This window comes from Malus sylvestris, chromosome 7, assembly GCF_916048215.2.
Source record: "Malus sylvestris chromosome 7, drMalSylv7.2, whole genome shotgun sequence".
Taxonomy (NCBI): Eukaryota; Viridiplantae; Streptophyta; class Magnoliopsida; order Rosales; family Rosaceae; genus Malus; species Malus sylvestris.
Genome location: NC_062266.1, coordinates 422,778 through 439,642, shown reverse-complemented (window position 1 = coordinate 439,642; position 16,865 = coordinate 422,778). Strand labels below are relative to the sequence as shown.

The following is a 16,865-nucleotide window of genomic DNA, read 5'->3' as shown; positions in this document are numbered from 1 at the left end:
GTTTGTTTGATGAACAACCGGATTTAACTTGTGATGTTTTACTTATTGAATCTACTCATCTTTAAATGAACAAAGTTTTATCTTTTCAACCAAATAAAACATTTTTTTTATGTTAGTACTTGTTTAGTACAATTGATTTTTCTCATAACACAACATGAGTATTTTTCTTTTTTAAACACAACCATAAAAAAATAACCCTTAAGTAATAGTTATACTAAAAGCCACAGTTTTAGTATAACTTTGGGTGAAGGATACACAACCAAAAGGTAAAGTTACACCAAAACTGTGGATAATGTGGCTAGCAAATTTTAGTGAAGGATGAGAGAATTTATCCCAAAGTTTAAACATTATACAATATTATTGATAAAGAAAACTATCATATAATATTAAAACTAGATATGTTGAAATAGAAAAAAATATATATTCAAAATTGGTTAAAAGGTTTATTAATTGATTTGCACCATAAAATTGTTATTTAGTTTCACTTCACCTTTGAAATTGCTTTTGTCTCGCTTTACTTTATGAAACTGCTATTTTCGTCTCTTTAAGTCTCAATTCATCTTCATTTTCGTCATTCTATTAAATAAACGTTAAATTAAAAAGTAGTATGGACATTTTATTTTTGACATAACTCTTTGTCTCCAACTTGCCTACTAAAACAAATCCCAATAAGCAAACTAGAAGATGAGTACCCCACATCCGTCAATACATTTGCTATAAAGCAAGGTTCTAAAAGATTTTAGGCACTAGTTGGGTTGTGGATTAGGGCCTAGCACCTAGGCAGTTAGGTGAGGACCTAGGTGAACTGAGCGGATTTAAATAAACTTATTATATATCATATAAATAAGTGTCTATTCATACTTAAAAAATACATAATTGTATTGAAATACATAAATTGAAAAATAAAGTGACATGTAGATTAGATAGTATTAGAACATATTGAAAATATGGGGAAACAAAATATAATAAGTGTTCATCAAAGTATTCAACAAGTCTGTTATAATTTATTAAAAAAATAAATGCACAAATAAAAGTTATTTATTTTCTATCTAAGTGAAAGTAGCGATCAAAGTGGGGGTTTAGGCGGGTTAGACAGATGCTTAAGCATGTCTGAGCGCACTTTTTTAATTTTCAAACGCTTAAAAATTAATCAAGGCGGTGGCCAACCACCTAATGCTTATGCGGGACTTAGGCAACACTAGGTGAAATTTTTTAGAATAGTGCTATAAAATTGTGTTTCTGATAAATGTGGCGAAAGAGATTCTAGAATCTACAAACAAGCTTTTGAATACTGTACACTACGTTTTGAAGATACAAAGAAGGGATATAATGTCACATCCTGGCCGGACCCCTATCACATCCCAGACTCGACTCCCCCATAACACGATATTGTTCGCTTTGGGCATTGACCACGCCTTCATGGTTTTGTTTTTTGGAACTCACATGAGAACTTCCCAGTGGGTCACTCATCATGGGATTGCTCTCGTGCAAACTCGCTTAACTTCGGAGTTCCGATGGAACCCGAAGCTAGTGAGCTCCCAAAAGGCCTCGTGCTAAGTAAAGATGAGAATATACATATAAGGCTTATAGGATCCACTTCCCTGGGTGATGTGGGATGTCACAATCCACCCCCCTTAAGGGCCTGACGTCCTCGTCGGCACACTTCTGGCCAAGGATTGGTTCTGATACCAAATTGTCACATCCTGGCCCAGGCCCCCACCACATCCCGGGCTCGACTCCGCCGTAGCACGATATTGTCCGCTTTGTGCCCCGACCACGCCTTCATGGTTTTTTTTTCTGGGAACTCACACAAGAACTTTCCAGTGGGTCACCCATCATAGGATTGCTTTCGTGCTAACTTGCTTAACTTCGAAGTTCCTATGGAACCCGAAGCCAATGAGCTCCCAAAAGGTCTCGTGCTAGGTAGAAATGAGAATATACATATAAGGCATACGAGATTCACTCCCATGGGCGATGTGGGATGTCACATATAACACGGTTTATAACATCAATAAAGATTGTCAAATCTCGCTCCATTGAGAAGTCCCTTTAGACACTCTAAAGAAGATGTCAAATATGTCAAATATGTCAAATAAGATTAAAAGACATTCAAGTGTTCTCCAATTGATATGACATATATGATGTGGCATGTAAGTCATTTGACTCCTTACTTTCTAGCTTTTTTTTTAACAGCAAACAAAGAAAGAGTCAAATATATTTAATTTTATTTTTTAATACATGAGTCCCATTAACAACCGATAGAATATAAACTAAAACTAATTTTGATTATTTTTTAATAGTTAATGTAACTCTAGTCCCATTAAAATAATAAAATCAATATTTGACATATCCATTGTAAAAAAAGAAGATTTAACATTTGTATTCAATTTGCCATATCAGCCATCAAATAAAAATTTGACATACTATATTTGATATATCATTTGGAGATGCTCTTAGATTCATTGAGAAACCTCTTCAAATCTCACAACATCAATCAAGGGCTTTTGGCTACCCCTAAAAGTCCTAACACTCATTATTTTTAGAGAAACTAACTTAGACATCAGAGCAAGTCCACCCCTAAGGACTTTGCGCCAGCACCCAGCGCATTTATCCACTCGTGTGAACAGTAATAGACTGGAGTGAACAGTAATAGGCCAAGGCATCTCCACCCCTAAAAAAATGCGCTGGCACCCAACGCATTTATTTGGTGTGTTTTTTTTTTAGTTTATTTCAGATAAGATTTTTAACCAATTTCGGATAAAATTTCAAATAAACTTAAAAAAAAATACACACTAAAATAAAATTACATACTCATCAAATAAACTTTAAAAAAAACACACTAAAATAAAATTACATAAACTCATCAAATAAACTATAAAAAAAAAACACACTAAAATGAAATTACATAAACTCATCAAATACACTTTATTCTTCAACCACAAACTTTATTATTTATAGAAAAAAATAACATTTTAAAAAAATTTATGTATTTTTTTAATAATTTTTATGTATTTTTTTATAATTTTTAATATAGTTAATTAATATGGACTGTTGGATTTGAAAAATATTCAAATCCAAGAGCCAGGGAGTTGCCACGTGGCCACTTGTCCAGCTTCTTGGTCAGTCAGTTTTGAGCTGGCCTAGAGACCAGCATGAGCTGGGCCCCAGGCTGTTGCACGGGCTGGAGGTAATGGACAAAGTGCTGGGCTGTTTTTTGGACTGAGTGCTGGGCAATGTCCACTCCGGTGGACTTGCTCTAAAAAATCCTTTGGCTTCACCTTCTACCTTGTAAGGCTTAAGCCACTGATCAAATGTGTTAATTATTTTGTAAATATATTTTTGTCAAGTTCAAAAACTGCAAAAATTCACTACTACAATGATATTTTTTTTTTAAAATAAAAAATTCGAAGTCAATTTATTCTCTACTCATTGAGCATAAATATATTGGATATAAAAATTGAAAAAAAAAATTGAGCGAATAATTAGCTAAATTAACAAAAAGTACAACTAGAGAAAGAATCATGTTGACCAAAAATATTACGGAAATTAAAAAATTAAAAAAAAATGCTAAAAAGAAAAAATGAGAAGAAACTCGCAGTGGCAGTGATTTCTCCTCCGAAACCGACCGCCGCTAATTTCACTCTCTCTACTCTCCGAAACCCCACTACTCCACCTCCTCCAATTCTGTTTCCTGCAGAACATACAAGGAACACTCTTGAATCTTCCACGAAGACGACCTTTTGCTGCGGCATCTTGCGGTGTCGTTTGGTGCTGTTCGGACCTCAAGGTCTCTGGGAGCGTATTTGGAATCGCTGCCAAGTTCAGCGCTTGAGATTGTTGGGTTCTGGTTTTGATTGAGGATTTATCAACTGCCCATGGACTACGAGCCCTACGATAGCAGCGGTGAGCTTACCTTTCAAAGATTGATTCTTCCTAGTAATTAGGGTTTATGAAGTGACTTCTCTGCTTAATTTGGGTTTTAGGTTACGTTCTTCTCTTAAACTCTCATAAAAAAAAATCTGTGTATGGCACTCAGAACTGTAATTGGGGGTTTTGGGGTTTGTTGCAGTGAAGGAATTAGGGTTTCCCCAACGTAATTATGGTGTTGAGCAACCTAAATTCACTTTCTTGGCCACTTTAGATGTGTTTTTCTGAAGAGCATGATGTTTCTTTGATGTAATTTACTTCGTTACTATATACGTTCATCTACATTAATGAGCCCTTCTTTGTTTTTAAAACGTGGGTACGTCATTGGGTTGCTGAAGGACGATTTGAAATTGAATTTTTTTACGATTCAGACCATTCATTAGTTGACACAGAGCGAGGTTTTGATTTTTTCAGAGAAGTTCATACTTGGATTTTAGAATGTGAAAGAAAGAAGAAGTAGTAATTAAATACAAATGATTGAACACTTGAGAGTTAACATCAGTAAAGCTCTAGACTGTCTGTTGTTTCTTTGCAAATACCGCTGCTGACCATATTCCAGAGTTTGAGGGAAAAAAGAAGGAATCTTTTTGGATTTTGAGACATTGGTTTTTCCAAGTTCTTTTGAATGCATAAGAAATTTTTTAATAAGAAAAACAAATCATCCTTTTAAGCATGTACATGCTGACAGAAAAGAGCCGTTGATTTCTCAAGGAGAACACCTACACTGTGTATCTGGGTTATTATTCTGTGCACCTTTTGAACTTCTTTTCAGTGTCGTTAGGCACTAGCGTATATGCTTGAAGTCTGATACATGTTTAGTTTCAGTTATTAAACAAAGTCTGTCATGGTAAGCATATTCCATTCCATACCTAAGTTACAATAACTTGTGAAAAAACCTTCTTTGTGATGTATTACACTTTCTTTTCTCTTTCATCAGTATCTCTTTACAGTTTACTCACATTTCTTTTCCCATTTCTTCATATCTCACCATGCTTCCTGTATCTTGATTGGGATGCATCTATCTAACAACATGCTTCCTGTATCATACAATACATTATGTATTCGCATATACTAGCAGTTTAACTGGTTCAATATAAATGTGACTTGAGAGGTTCTGGATGTTTGTTTATTTTTCTTGGCAAACTTTGATTTTCTTTTGGGGGGGGGGGGGGGGGAGGGAATGAACCCCAAAACCAACTACAATAAGTTATCCGTACAAATCAACGGGTCCTGCAAGCCCCTAAAACATCATCAAATAAACTAGATCCAACCCAGCAAGGCAAAATAATAAACGCCTAAACCCAAATTAAAACTCCATTAGCTAAACGGTCTGCCACACAGTCCTTCTCCTGGTAGACATGGTGACTTCACAATTATTGATCCGTCTCAGTAACAACAGCGGCTAGTAACCAATGCAGAAAGAGGGTGAAAACTTGCATGCTCATACATCTGGATAAGCTGAACAGCAATGACGGAGTCCATCTCAATTATAAGATCGCATATACTTCTATCAACAAGAATTTTGAGACCAAACAATAAACCCCATATCTCTACTTCTAAAATTTTCCCCCTGCCCAAATTAACAGCAAACCCACCCATCCAGTCACCATGAGAGTCTCTTATAACACCTCCCGCCCCAATCTGACTAGACATGGTCCTATGAGAACCATCAACATTAAGTTTAAACTTACCAGTCACAGGAGGCTCCCAAGGAAGTTAAACCCAAAACTTTCAAGCTTTCTCAGAATTAAAATTAGAAGCCATAGGCCATTCAGGAACAGCAGGGGAGATGACCTTCTTGGGGACCGGATGTTTGTTTATTTTAAGTTATACTTGATAGGAGAAATGTAGTTTACTGTAATGTAGTTTAATGTATCTCAAGGATCTAATTAGTCTGGAAGTTGTACTCTAAAGATGAGTTTATTGAACGTGTTGTTCATTTTACAAATAAAAAGGGAACCTCCGGTTTAGTTGCAGACACTCTTTTTTTTTTTTGTTTTTTGGGAAATTGGCAACTTCAGCTTTTTCCGGTTAAAATTGCCATCTTATTTAGTTCTTGGGTTTGCACCTATACTAGAAGTTAGAGATTTGAGAATTTTTATTGCAATTTCACTTTTTCCTATACATTTTCACTCAAGGACCTATCAATTAGAAGCTTGTACAACCGTGTCCATGCACTGAATCTAAAATCAGATGATTGCATCCCTCTTTGCTTGTCATGCATAGACAACCCGCAAGATATTCTCTTTCTAATCTAGTGTTCCATATTTCTGTGAATTCTGGCCATACAGCGTGTCTCATTTTGTTTTCATTATTGTTTTTTGTTGCATCCATTCTGAACCCCAAAAAACAATTGCAGGAACTGATGACGATCTTCCTCCATCACACCAGCATAGAGTTCCCAGAGGGGGCCGTGTTACGGGGAATGGAAGATCTGGTGGGGGTTCCGTCCCATATCCTAGGATGTATGGTGAAACTGACATGGAAGCACAAATTCACCAGCTTGAACGAGAAGCATACAGTTCAGTTCTGAGAGCCTTTAAAGCTCAAGCTGATGCCATTACTTGGGTACTTTTGTGATCTATTTTTTCATGGATCTAATATCTTTAATTTGTTTGATCAGGTTTAGTGACTGCTACATGAAATGTATTTTCTTCAGGAAAAGGAAGCTCTGTTAACAAACCTTAGAAAGGAGTTGAGGTTATCAAATGAGGAGCACAAAGAACTTGTAGGACGGGTTAATGCAGCAGATGATGTCATAGAGAGGATAAGGTCTGATAGATTGAAGAATCAAGATACAGGCTTTTTGTTTAGTTGAGATATGAGACCTATCATTAGATTTTATTTTTTTATTTTTTGTGTGTGTGTGTGTGTCTTTTAATGGGTACTGTGTTGGGCGATGCCAACAGGGACTGGAGACAGGCTGGTGGGGTTCAACCGGGCATGCTGAGTACTGTTCAAGCAGTGCATGATCCAATACCTAGTCCTACTGTCTCTGTATCACGCAAGAAACAGAAGATGACGCAGTCAGTACATACACAGTCCTTTGCTGGGCCAACACCATCATTTCATCCACCAGCAGTTACCACATCCCACCAGCCATCTTCATCTACTGTAAAACGAGGATCTGTCCCAGCCCCAACATCAGGAGCCAAGGGCAAGAAACATAAACCCGTGAGTTGAATATTGAGTAAAACAAAAAACAAGTCTGCAGGTTATTTATTCACATATTTATTAGTTTTCCTTCGGTCACATTCTGTTAACAGGGTCAAATTTTGCCTGGTGCTTCTTCAATGAAGCAGTTCCCTTCCTCAGGTCCAACAGGAAGGGGTCAAGTTTCGAATAGAGTTTCGACTGGTGCCGTTGTAAGTGAACCTGCTGAAGGAAAGACAAATGATACCTTGATTGGGAGGAAAGTAAGGACTAGGTGGCCCGATGACAACACTTTTTATGAAGCTGTTATAAAAGACTACAATCAAGCAGAGGTATCTTTTGCTCGTACATGCGTTGAAGGAGTTTGTAGTAATGTAAGGTCGTGTACCTGACATTTATTCTTTTTTTCATTTCTGAATTTTAGGGACGGCACCATCTAGTCTATGATATTAATTCGGCAAATGAAACATGGGAATGGGTTAATCTATCAGAGGTATGCTTGATGCATTGAAGTTATATTGCCAGCATGTCGTTTTCATTACATTGTGTTCTGCAAATTATGCATTGTAAAGCTATAAATACCAGAAGCTTATTTTAGTGGTAAGAATTAAAGATGCTATGGTAGAAGCTGAATTGTCAACTCTTGAATATAAGTGACCACTTGAAGTTTGTTTCTTCTTGAAAAATTTTAAAAATATAATAATGTTATAATACCGTACTTGGTGCTTAATGTTCTGTGTATGTAGTATGTACTTCAAACATTCTGACAAGACTTCCTAAAAATTTTCTTTAATGAATATTGGTTGCTTCTTGCTTTCTACTCTTTGTTAACCAATGTTTTCTGAATTGTCCAATTTGTCTAATTAGGTGCTGTTATCTGATTAATCATAACATGCTCCCAGTAATATTTGCCTTTTGCTCCTACTAAGTAGCTCCTGTTCATTCCATTGCCACCATTACTTGATTAAAAAAGTTTGTTATCTTTTTGGCGTACAAAATGTGAAGTATAAAAGGTATCTGACAAGGGACAGTGATGTGAACCGATAGGACAAACAATTAGGAGGTTAGGGTTTCAAGGGCCTATATATAATTAGGTGGTCCAAACTCAATAAGTAAACCCTTGTAATATTATAGAAACAGCTTAATAGTTAAGAAATCACAATTAGGTTGGGAGTGATTCTGGGGAGTAGGTGCTTCTCCCTGGAAGTGATTCTGGCCCTTAATCCCGAATGATCACTTAACCAAACAAGCTCCACATAGTTATAGTATTAGCATCCCAGCATTAAAAGAGATTATGAAATTAGAAACGGGCATAACTAAGCACTAATGAAAATGCTCATAGGTTATCCGTCACACACATATTGGAATCTGTATCAGGTATGTTTTGAATATTTTAACGCTCATAATGACTATGAAAAAAGAAAAAAAAAAGAAAAAGCCTGACAACTTAATCAACTGAATACTAACCGTATAGTTTTCGGTTACAATACTAACACTATGTTTGGTTCACACTTAATGGGGAGAATGAACAGGATTACAGGAAGGAAACGGAAATTCATTTGGTTTTCATGTCCTGTTTATGAACGATGACCGAGTGGATTTTTCTCACTCAATAATGATATATTAATTTCAGATGTTTTACATATTTTCTTATGTTGGCTTATTATTTCTTGTGCAGATATCTCCGGAGGATATTCAGTGGGTAGGTGAAGATCCTGGAATCTCTCATCGTGGGGGTTATAGTGGATCTGGTCATGGAATGAATAGATTTGTAGGCCGTGACAATGTTCCAGTTCCTGGAAGAGGTAGAGGGATCCCAAAGGGTCAAACAAGAAAAGATTTTCCGCCTTCACAGAATGGCATTGGAAAGAAGGCTCCAGACAATATCCAGTTACTTCACACAGATACTTTAATTAAGGAGGTCAGTAAAAGCTAGTTAATCCATAAATAGTCAATAAATTTACTTTTATTTGATTGATGCTTACTAAACTTTGTTAAATTTGAACAGGTAGAAAGGGTCTTTGGTGAAAACCGTCCAGACTCTGTTGAAATTGAGAAAGCAAAGAAAGTGTTGAAAGTAAGAAGGGCAACCTTAGAATTTTTTTACTCCTTTTGTCGCATTTTTAAGTTTCATGACAAGTTTTTTGTTCTTATTTGCAAAACTGATCTATTGATTTTGAGCAGGATCATGAACAAGCACTTATTGATGCGATTGCAAAGCTTGCTGACATTTCTGACGGTGAATGCGGTAATCATTGCTTTATCTTGTATTGTTTTTCAAAGCTTACCTTGTTGTATGTAAGCTTTTAACTGATTAGTGTCCACCAAGTCTGCTTGCACAATTTCATATGAGCCCCCCCCCCCCATAAATTCCTCGTCATTTTATAGAAAGTTGCATCAAACACAGAAGTGAGAACTTAATTTGGCATTTCATTTTTCTTGAAGAATTTAGGATCGGAGATCAAGAAATACCAAAGAGCGACCGTTTTCGTTACCTAGGATCTATCTTGCAAAAGAACGGAGAATTAGATGGAGATCTCAACCATAGAATACAAGCTGGATGGATGAAGTGGAAGAGTGCATCCGGCGTGTTATGTGACCGCCGTATGCCACTGAAGCTCAAGGGAAAATTTTATAGGACGGCAATAAGGCCGGCGATGCTGTATGGCACAGAATGTTGGGCGGTGAAACATCAACACGTACACAAAATGGGTGTAGCGGAGATGAGGATGCTTCGTTGGATGTGTGGGCACACGAGAAAGGATAAGATTAGGAATGAGGATATCCGGGGTAAAGTAGGAGTAGCCGAAATTGAAGGAAAGATGAGAGAAAATCGGTTACGGTGGTTTGGACATGTGCAAAGAAGGCCTACTGACGCTCCGATTAGAAGATGCGACTATGGGACAGAGGTTCAGGGCCGAAGGGGTAGAGGAAGACCTAGGAAAACTTTGGAAGAGACTCTAAGAAAAGACTTAGAGTACTTGGATCTAACGAAGGACATGACACAGGATCGAGCACAATGGCGTTCTAAGATTCATATAGCCGATCCCACTCAGTGACTTGGATTTTCCAAGTCTCCAACCGAGAAGTTTTCCTCACTCGGAAAATTAAGGGAACACTACCCCAACCTACATGCTCCACTCAGAAAGCTTCAACATACAAGCTTCAACAAAAGAAAATTCAAAGAACTTAGCGAAGAAGGCTTTGGTGTATTTAACACAATACGTTGAAATGAAGGAAAGCTTATTTATTGATATCCCCGATAAGCTACAAATATGTACATATACATGAGTCAAAATAAACACACAAGAGGGAGCCTTCACAAAGGTTGCTTAGGAGAAGTCTCAGCAGTCGGTAGAGCCCCAGAAAGAGAAGGCACCGGAGGGGGATCATTTGGAGCCTCAGTACTTGACAGAACCCTAGAAGGAGGAGGCATCAGAGGTTGATCATTTGGAGCTTCATTACGCGGTACAGCCCCAGAAGACGAAGGCAATAAATGCCTTTGGAACAAACCCACAAATCTCTGATGATCAAGTAAAACCTGACCATCAGTTTCCTTCATCTGGTCAAGCTTCCTCTTCATGTTTGTAGCATAGTCATGTGCGAGCCGGTGCAACTGTTTATTCTCATGCTTGAGCCCTCTAATCTCCTGTTTGAGACTCATCACTTCAGCCGCCAATGATTCAACTTGGCGGGTTCGAGCAAATAGGCGTTGGGCCATATTAGACACAGAACCTGCACACTGAACACTGAGAGCCAGCGAATCCTTAACAGCTAACTCATCAGACCGTTTGGAAAGTAGTCTGTTATCTTTGGGAGTGAGAAGGTTCCTGGCCACCACCGCAGCGGTCATATCATTCTTCATCACGGAATCCCCAACGGTAAGAGGACCAGTAGGGGAGACGAAGGATGGGCGCCATATGTTGTCTGGAGAAGGCGGGGCTGCCTCTTCAACAAGGTTCAAGTCAAAACGACGGTCGGAGGGGCCAGACATTTTCAAAGGTGTTGAAGAGAGAAGAGGTCGGACAAATCAAGATCTTAGAAGTGCAAGAATGAAGCTTCTACTGGTGGAGATTCAAGTGTGCTTTGGAACTTAATGCCAGCCCCTATAAAAATCTGCACTCGACGGAGCTTCAGAAATCGAAGAGGCGCCTGCTCAGAAATCGAAGAGGCGTTTGCTTTCTCAAAAGCTGGGCTGCTTAGAGATCACGAGGGTTGATCTCAGAAATCGAAGAGGCGTTTGCTTTCTCAAAAGTTGGGCTGCTCAAAGACCTCGAAGGCTGATCTCAGAAATCGAAGAGGCGCTTGCTTTCTCAAAAGCTGGGCTCCCCAGAGACCACGAGGGCCGATCTCAGAAATCGAAGAGGCACCTACTTTTCCAGCCTTGTCAGCACCTGTCACACGCACACTCAGCTTTGCGGAAATTATGGGCATTATGTCGAAGACTTCTGGGGAAGTAGAAAACACATGAATCTTACTGTTCAATCACCCACTTCCCACACGCAACAATAGCTCATGGGTACCACAGATAACTTTGCCAAAGTTCTCTGCCAAAGTTGAGCACGTGAAGCTTGCAACTCCCACTACATCGCTCTGACCAAGAAGGGTAAAAGAATAGCAAAGAAACAGCACTAACAAAGTTTAGACCCATAAATTTTGAAGGTCTAGCTACCATATTATTACCCACAAGGGTAAAGGAATAGTACCACTGCTGGATAATTGGAAAGTCCCTGTGTGTCAACCTCTGTGCTTCGTGGCAAGGTAGACTAGCAAACATGCCCAACCTTTACTCACATTCGAGAAAACACTCCCAATAAGATTGCTTGCTCCAAAATCGAAGAGGCACCGTCCTCCGAATCTCGAGAGCCAGACTCCCAACATGACTAAAAGGTCGTACCCAGTGCACAAGACTCCCAACATGACTACTTTCTTAAAAATCGAAGAGAGGGTAAAGGAACAGTACCATTGCTGGATAATTGGAAAGTCCCTGTGTGTCAACCTCTGTGCTTCGTGGCAAGGTAGACTAGCAAACATGCCCAACCTTTACTCACATTCGAGAAAATACTCCCAACAAGATTGTTTGCTCCAAAATCGAAGAGGCACCGCCCTCCGAATCTCGAGAGCCAGACTCCCAACATGATTACTTTCTCACAAATCGAAGAGACACTGCTCCCCGAATCTTCGAGAGCCAGACCCCCAGCATGATTGCTTTCTCAAAAATCGATGAGGCATCGTTCTCCGAATCAATCGAAGAGGCGCTCGCTTTCTCAAAAGCTGGGCTGCTTAGAGACCACGAGGGCCGATCTCAGAAATCGAAGAGGCACCTACTTTTCTAGCCTTGTCAGCACCTGTCACACGCACACTCAGCTTTGCAGAAATTATGGGCATTCTGTCGAAGACTTCTGGTGAAGTAGAAAGCACATGAATCTTACTGTTCAATCACCCACTTCCCACACGCAACAATAGCTCATGGGTACCACAGATAACTTTGCCAAAGTTCTCTGCCAAAGTTGAGCACGTGAAGCTTGCAACTCCCACTACATCGCTCTGACCAAGAAAGGTAAAAGAATATCAAAGAAACAGCACTAACAAAGTTTAGACACATAAATTTTGAAGGTCTAGCTACCATATTATTACCCACAAGGGTAAAGGAACAGTACCACTGCTGGATAATTGGCAAGTCCCTGTTTGTCAACCTATGTGCTTCGTGGCAAGGTAGACTAGCAAACATGCCCAACCTTTACTCACATTCGAGAAAACACTCCCAACAAGATTGCTTGCTCCAAAATCGAAGAGACACCGTCCTCCGAATCTCGAGAGTCAGACTCCCAACATGACTACTTTCTCAAAATCGAAGAGAGGGTAAAGGAACAGTACCATTGCTGGATAATTGGAAAGTCCCTGTGTGTCAACCTTTGTGCTTCGTGGCAAGGTAGACTAGCAAACATGCCCAACCTTTACTCACATTCGAGACAACACTCCCAACAGATTGCTTGCTCCAAAATCGAAGAGGCACCGCCCTCCGAATCTCGAGAGCCAAACTCCCAACATGATTACTTTCTCAAAAATCGAAGAGACACTGCTATCCGAATCTCGAGAGCCAGACCCCCAGCATGATTGCTTTCTCAAAAATCGAAGAGGCATCGTTCTCCGAATCTCGAGAGCCAGATACCACAGACCACTTTTTCAAAGTGCTCTGACAGAGTTAAAACATGTGAAACTGGCAGCTCCCACTACCGTGCTATGACCAAGCAGAGTAAAGGAATAACATTACTACTTCTTAGGGAGACTCCTATATATGTCGACCTCCATCCCCAACAGACAGGCAGACCTGCAAAAATGCTCAACCCTTCATCATATCTGAGAGGGCACTCCCAACGAAGCCTTTCGAAATATTCAGCTTTCCTTCCCCCCGATAATACCTCTGCAAACAAGCTATACTAGAGCAAGAATATCTCATATCATCAGGGTTAAAAGCAAGAGTATCCCATATCATGCTTTTTCCCTGTCTTTTCCTTTGGCCTTGTTTTTACCTGCAAGACAAGGAGAAAGAGAGCAATCAGTCAGCACTTGGAATCAAGCTTCCAGCCAGGAACTGACTGCCTGGAACCCCTTACCTGATTACTTACCTGGCATTGCTCTCGAGTACTCATCTTCAACATCTTATATTTCCAGGGAAGATTCCGCATCTGCTTGAGGAACAGATAAGGCAAGTGCGAAGGATACAAGGAAGCATGTGGAGACAAGCGTAACAGCACACGTGCCGATACATCCATTACTCTGTCAAAAGCAAAAGTATCCCATATCAGCAGGGTGGAACGTACTCTAGATTTGATGGACTTGTTTTGACCCTCAAATTCTTCAGTCGGCCTTATACTCTGGAGGAAACCAGAAAACCCTCCAGCTCAGTTCAAGAATAAGCCTGTGGAAAGTTACTTCTTCAAAAGCAAAAGTATCTCATATCATCTCTTCTCATTTTTCTTCTCTTTATCCTTCATGCTGCTGCAAGATGGGGAGAAGGTGAACAATCAGTCGGAGCTCTGATTGCTTACCTTGTCTGTCACCTCTTTCAGCAGACCCCCTAGCTCGGCGACTTGGGGGACTCCTACTACATGGTTTGTATCGCGCTTGACCAAGCCTGAAACTACAAGTAAGCTTCAAGTGAAATTGATACATTACCTTGTGCATCTCCACCAGTTAAAGATACCACCCCTGGATGGAGGAATAGTACTTCCAGAGAAGATGCCACATCTACCTATGAGACAGATAAGGCAAGTCAAGACGACACCACACTCCGATACTTAGAAGTTTCGTGATTACGAGATCATTCTCCCACAATATTTCCTAATGTCATTTGTACTAAATCTTTCACTTGTACTCACTAAAGGAGAGCTTGAACCTATGTACTTGTGTAAACCCTTCACAATTAATGAGAACTCTTCTATTCCGTGGACGTAGCCAATCTGGGTGAACCACGTACATCTTGTGTTTGCTTTCCTATCTCTATCCATTTATATACTTATCCACGCTAATGACCGGAGCAATCTAGCGAAGATCACAAAAAGCGACCGTTTTCGCTACCTAGGATCTATCTTGCAAGAGAACGGAGAATTAGATGGAGATCTCAACCATAGAATACGAGCTGGATGAATGAAGTGTAAGAATGCATCCGGCGTGTTGTGTGACCGTCGTAGGCCACTGAAGCTCAAGGGAAAATTTTATAGGACGGCAATAAGGCCAGCGATGTTGTATGGCACAGAATGTTGGGCGGTGAAGCATCAACACGTACACAAAATGGGTGTAGCGGAGATGAGGATGCTTCGTGGGATGTGTGGGCACACGAGAAAGGATAAGATTGGGAAGGAGGATATCCGAGGTAAAGTAGGAGTAGCCGAAATTGTAGGAAAGATGAGAGAAAATCGGCTCCGGTGATTTGGACATGTGCAAAGAAGGCCGAATGACGCTCCGGTTCGAAGATGTGACTACGGGACAGAGGTTCAGGGCCGAAGGGGTAGAGGAAGACCTAGGAAAACTTTGGAAGAGACTCTAAGAAAAGACTTAGAGTACTTGGATCTAACGGAGGACATGACACAAAACCGAGCGCAATGGCGTTCTAGGATTCATATAGCCGACCCCACTTAGTGGGAAAAGGCTTTGTTGTTGTTGTTGTTGTTGTTGTTGTATTTTTCTTGAAGAATTTATGTTGAATAATCTGGCACTTCATATGTAATTTTCTGGAAATAGAATATACATATCTCAAATGCTATGGTTGAGAACAAATACTTTGGTGTGTATCATCTGTTTGATGCTCAATTATTTTAGTTTTATTTCCTCTCTTGATGCCTCGTGTAGGACCTTTGCCTTTAAACAGCTGATGGTCGCGGACACAGTTCTTGCACGGGCAACCGATGGAATTGAGACTGATAGATGGCTGGTTTTAAAATCTGCAGCAGTCAAAAAGCCCATAAAAGGCTGGAAGCAGGGGGGTGACGATAGGATAGGAAATTAGGCTGTGGAGGTGAAACAGATATGGGTTGAAGTGAAGGCCGCCTTTTTGTACAATGATATATCTTTTTATTATATAACTCCATACCCCAACCCAGCATGTGTAAAACTCTGGGGCTTGGGTCTTTCCAGGATAGGCATTATTGTAGAATGAGAGCTACTGCAGTCGGGCAATTACTTGGTTATAAATAGTGGGCAGGCAAAGTCAACCTAGGAAAGATCTGATGCCTTTTGTAACATTGTTTGATAGTGATTAGCGTGCTGCCTTGTGTAAATTACTTTTTACTGCCCCTTAGCTGTTGCATACATGTGATGTGAGAACATATACTCTCTTTCTCTTGGCCTAGCGTCATTTCTCTTTTCGATATTGGAAGAGGTTTCAAAAGTTCAAATCTCTCATGCTGTCCTCGGAGTTAAAAGTGTCTAAACTCCAGTCAGAAGTGCATCATGCGAAGCTAGGGCATGTTTACTTGGCACAAATGAGAAGGAATGGATACGCGATGAAAAATCTTACCTTCGTTATCTCATACCTTTATTTTTCGGATGTGCGAGCATCCCGAGGTTCATTGGTTACGGAACTGGATCCCCTCCTGAGCATGGGGACTGGAGCCTGCTGTGCAGCCCATCTAGGCTCTTGAAATTTGATTCAACGGTTGTAATCATTATAACTTTTAGAGGGGCTTCTTGTTTGTAGCCATTAGATCAAATTTCAAGGGTCCAGATGGGCTGCTTAGTAGGCTCCGGTCCCCATGCTCAGGAGGGGATCCGGTTCCATTGGTTGCAATATCGGAAAAAGTTGTTCTGAAGACAAAAGAATTATTGTGGTTGTCATGATTCCGGTTCCATTGGTTGCAATATCGGAAAAAGTTGTTCTGAAGACAAAAGAATTATTGTGGTTGTCACGATTCAACAGAACAACAAAATCAAATCTTACCGGGGAAATTTCTATAGACAAAAGAGTCAATGTGGTCGTCACGATCCAACAAAGCAACAAAATCAAATCTTATGGGGGAAAGAAGTTCTAAAGACAATAATATTGTGGTCATTGCGATCCAATTTTGCCAATAAAAAATAAAAAATATTCCGACCTTTAAAGGAAATTGCTAGGACTTTGTAGCTCAAGTGGTTAAGAGTATTTACTTCTACACTGCATTGATAAGGGAACCGTGAAAGGGGTCTGGGTTATCCAACTTAATCCTATGTTTTCTGAAAGCAAAATTTTGTCTTCATTTTCTGTGCTAAGAGTGCTTTAGCTTGGTTGCCTTGCTCGTCACTCGTTT

General features: G+C 39.9%; 1 protein-coding gene and 1 long non-coding RNA gene across 4 annotated transcripts; both read left to right on the top strand.

The window, feature by feature from the left end:
• The first annotated feature begins 3,564 nt into the window (after positions 1–3,564).
• LOC126628519 (protein EMSY-LIKE 3-like) lies at positions 3,565–15,970 on the top strand. 3 transcript variants are annotated; one of them, XM_050298241.1, is made up of 10 exons: positions 3,566–3,903; positions 6,287–6,495; positions 6,587–6,699; positions 6,837–7,101; positions 7,230–7,412; positions 7,505–7,573; positions 8,759–9,001; positions 9,089–9,157; positions 9,265–9,328; positions 15,433–15,970. In XM_050298241.1, exons 1-10 carry the CDS (start codon positions 3,876–3,878, stop codon positions 15,453–15,455), a joined length of 1,266 nt encoding a protein of 421 aa, XP_050154198.1. In that variant the 5' UTR covers positions 3,566–3,875; the 3' UTR covers positions 15,456–15,970. The 3 variants fall into 3 exon arrangements, with proteins under 3 accessions (XP_050154197.1, XP_050154198.1, XP_050154196.1); XM_050298239.1 differs by having other exon boundaries at positions 3,568–3,903; positions 7,194–7,412; XM_050298240.1 differs by lacking the exon at positions 7,505–7,573 and having other exon boundaries at positions 3,565–3,903; positions 7,194–7,454.
• On the top strand, positions 11,162–15,372 carry LOC126628524 (uncharacterized). Its single transcript, XR_007625455.1, has 2 exons — positions 11,162–11,294; positions 11,360–15,372. It is a non-coding gene; the product is annotated as an uncharacterized LOC126628524 (long non-coding RNA).
• Positions 15,971–16,865: the final 895 nt, after the last annotated feature.